Source organism: Colletotrichum navitas (genome assembly GCF_030913465.1).
Source record: "Colletotrichum navitas strain CBS 125086 chromosome Unknown LY79scaffold_59, whole genome shotgun sequence".
Taxonomy (NCBI): Eukaryota; Fungi; Ascomycota; class Sordariomycetes; order Glomerellales; family Glomerellaceae; genus Colletotrichum; species Colletotrichum navitas.
This window is the reverse complement of record NW_026850605.1, coordinates 215,117-218,248: the sequence shown is the minus strand read 5'-3', so window position 1 is coordinate 218,248 and position 3,132 is coordinate 215,117. Positions and strand designations below refer to the sequence as shown.

At 60.3% G+C, this 3,132-nt stretch overlaps 1 protein-coding gene across 1 annotated transcript; it reads left to right on the top strand.

Moving 5' to 3' along the window:
• Nucleotides 1-344: 344 nt before the first annotated feature.
• On the top strand, nucleotides 345-2,903 carry LY79DRAFT_521486 (glucan 1,3-beta-glucosidase; the record flags this gene model as incomplete). Its single annotated transcript, XM_060555357.1, has 4 exons — nucleotides 345-609; nucleotides 671-916; nucleotides 982-1,245; nucleotides 1,306-2,903. 4 exons carry the CDS (start codon nucleotides 345-347, stop codon nucleotides 2,901-2,903), a joined length of 2,373 nt encoding a protein of 790 aa, XP_060411143.1.
• Nucleotides 2,904-3,132: the final 229 nt, after the last annotated feature.

Genomic DNA, 3,132 nt, shown 5'->3' with positions numbered 1-3,132 from the left:
TCAGCTAGTCACTGACACTCACAAGCTGGCCATACTTAAGGTGTGGCTTCTGGATCATGGTTCGGTTGTCGAGAAGGGACCAGCACCTTGCCCCATCCCGCTTTCGAGACTCTTTTTTTTCCCGCACATACGAATAAGCAGTTGCTTGCGTCTTCCTCCATACCTTACTCGAGCAGTCTCGAGTTTCTTCATCATTTAGTGGCTGAGACTTGTGTTGATTCGCAGCTCTCCTTCCGCCTCGCGTCACCTTTTCAAAATCACCTCAAGGCTAACATCGTGACCTCGGGCAGTTTATACCGACAAAACAACACAGTAGGAGCCCCTCCATCAGCTGGTTCTACGTCATGATGGGTCTCTCTTCGGTCCTTACGACCACACTCCTGGCCCTGCGCCTCTTCTCCCTGGACGCTCTTGCAGCTCCTGCACCCGTGCCGGCACCCATTCCCCAGGCCGCTACCCCCAACGCCGCCTCCGACTTTTGGGTCGCGTCGATCGAGCGCCGCGGCGCCTCTGCCTTTGGCGACCCCAACTACAAGGTCTACCGCAACGTGAAGGATTACGGTGCCAAGGGCGATGGATCCAGCGACGATACCGTGGCTATCCTGGCCGGTAAGCCCTTGACTCTCTCGGCTTGATGCGTTGGAACCTGGCAGGGCTAACTTGAATATAGCGATGGATGACGGCAACCGCTGCGGTTTCGGCTGTGACTCCCAGACCACTACTCCCGCGCTCGTCTATTTCCCTGCCGGTACCTACGTCGTCAGCAAGCCCATCGTCATGAAGTACTACACCCACATGGTTGGAGATGCCAATGACCTCCCCACCATCAAGGCCGCCGCGAGCTTCACCGGCATGGCTGTGATTGATGCCGACCCGTACGACAACCAGGGTAACAACGCGCACACCAACCAGAACAGTAAGTGGTTTCTCCAGAGAGAGAGAGAAACTCGTGCTGAAGACCAGTTTGCTAACCCTGCCCAGACTTCTGGAAGCTTGTTCGCAACTTCAACATCGACCTGACTGGTATGCCCTTCACCTCTGGTGCTGGTATCCACTGGCAGGTTGCCCAGGCCACCAGCTTGCAGAACATCGTCTTCAACATGCGCACCGACGGCGGCGATGCCAACGTCCAGCAGGGAATCTTCATCGACAACGGCTCCGGTGGCTTCATGACCGACTTGACGTTCAACGGCGGCAAGTACGGCGCCTTTGTGGGATCGCAGCAGTTCACCACGCGTAACATGAGTAAGTCGTCTGCCTTTGGCTCTCCACCGTGACTAGTTAGAAGTCTAATGGCGTGAACAGCTTTCAACAACTGCAAGACTGCTGTCTACATGAACTGGAACTGGCTCTGGACCTTGCAGGATCTCAAGATCAACAACTGCGGCGTCGGTATCGACATGTCCAACGGCGGTGCCACCTCGCAGACCGTCGGCTCAGTCCTCCTCCTCGACAGCGTCATCAGCAACACCCCCGTCGGTGTCTTGACTGCCTACAACCCGGCTTCGACCTCCACCAACGGCAGCTTGGTGCTCGACAACGTTGACATGTCATCCAACGTCCCGGCTGCCGTTCAGATCGTCGGCACCAAGACCACCGTCCTGCCAGGCAACCAGAAGGTCGCGTCCTTCATCCAGGGCAAGGCCTACAGCGGCGCTGCCGCCGGCAACGGCAAGGCCATCCAGAACGTCCAGGAAGGCATCGTCAAGCCCCCCGTCCTCCTCGGTGCCGATGGCAAGGTCGTCACCCGCAGCAAGCCCCAGTACGCGAACGTGCCGGCCAGCTCGTTCCTCAGCGCCAAGGCGAACGGCTGCAAGGGTGACGGCAAGAGCGACGACACGGCCGCCATCCAGGCGCTGTTCAACAAGGCGGGCCCCAACGACATTGTCTACTTTGACCAGGGCGCCTACATCATCTCGGACACCATCGACGTGCCCAAGGACATCAAGATCACCGGCGAGGTCTGGCCCCTCCTGATGGCCAACGGCGCCGCCTTCAAGGACCAGGCCAACCCCAAGGTCATGCTCCGCGTCGGCAAGCCGGGCGACGTCGGCACCTTCGAGATGAGCGACATCATCCTCCAGACCCAGGGTCCTCAGCCGGGCGCCATCCTCATGGAGTACAACATTGCGGGATCCACCCCTGGTGCCGCCGGTCTCTGGGACGTCCACTGGCGTATCGGAGGCAGTGCCGGAACGCAGCTGCAGTCGGACAAGTGCGCAAAGAACCCCAACGTCACGGCCGCCGCCAACCCCGAGTGCATGGGTGCTTACCTGCTCATCCACATGACGCCCGAGTCCTCCGGCTACTTTGAGAACACTTGGTGGTGGGTTGCCGACCACGAGCTCGACCTCCCGGACCGCAAGGCCCAGATCAACGTCTACAACGGCCGCGGCGTCCTCTGCGAGGCGACCAAGGGCACCTGGTTCTGGGGCACCGCCTCGGAGCACAGCGTCCTGTACAACTACCAGTTCAACAAGGCGTCCAACGTTTACATGGCGCACATCCAGACCGAGACGGCCTACTACCAGGGCAACCCGGACGCCAGGACGCCCTTCACGGCCAACGAGGCTATCCTCGACCCCAACTTTGAGACCTCCTGCGCCGGCCAGGGCGACAAGTGCGCGCGCACCTGGGGCGTCCGCGCCGTCGACTCCAAGGACATCCTCGTCTATGGCGCCGGGCTCTACTCCTTCTTCGACAACTACGACCAGGTGTGCGTGGGGGAGAACAACTGCCAGGACCACATTGTCTCGCTTGAGAACAGCGACATCAAGTTCTTCGGCCTCAGCACCAAGGCGTCCATCAACATGGTGACGGTCAACGGCAAGAGCGCCGCGCTCGACAGCGACAACCGCAACAACTTCTGCGCCACCGTCGCCTTCTTCCAGGCGCCCCTCTAGGAGAGGCCGGCCTACGCCGTCGGGCCGCCGGCTCCGACGCACGAGCCGACAACCTAGCAGGAGAGGCCCAGCTACGGGATCGTGCCGACGTCGACCATGCCGGTGGATTTCGGCCTGTGGCGGACGAGGACTGCATACGACGACGCGTATGAGTATGCCTACCAGCTGCTCAGCGCGCAGACACGTGTTACTTTCGTACAGGCGTAGCTAATCTGCCCTAGTGGTAGAG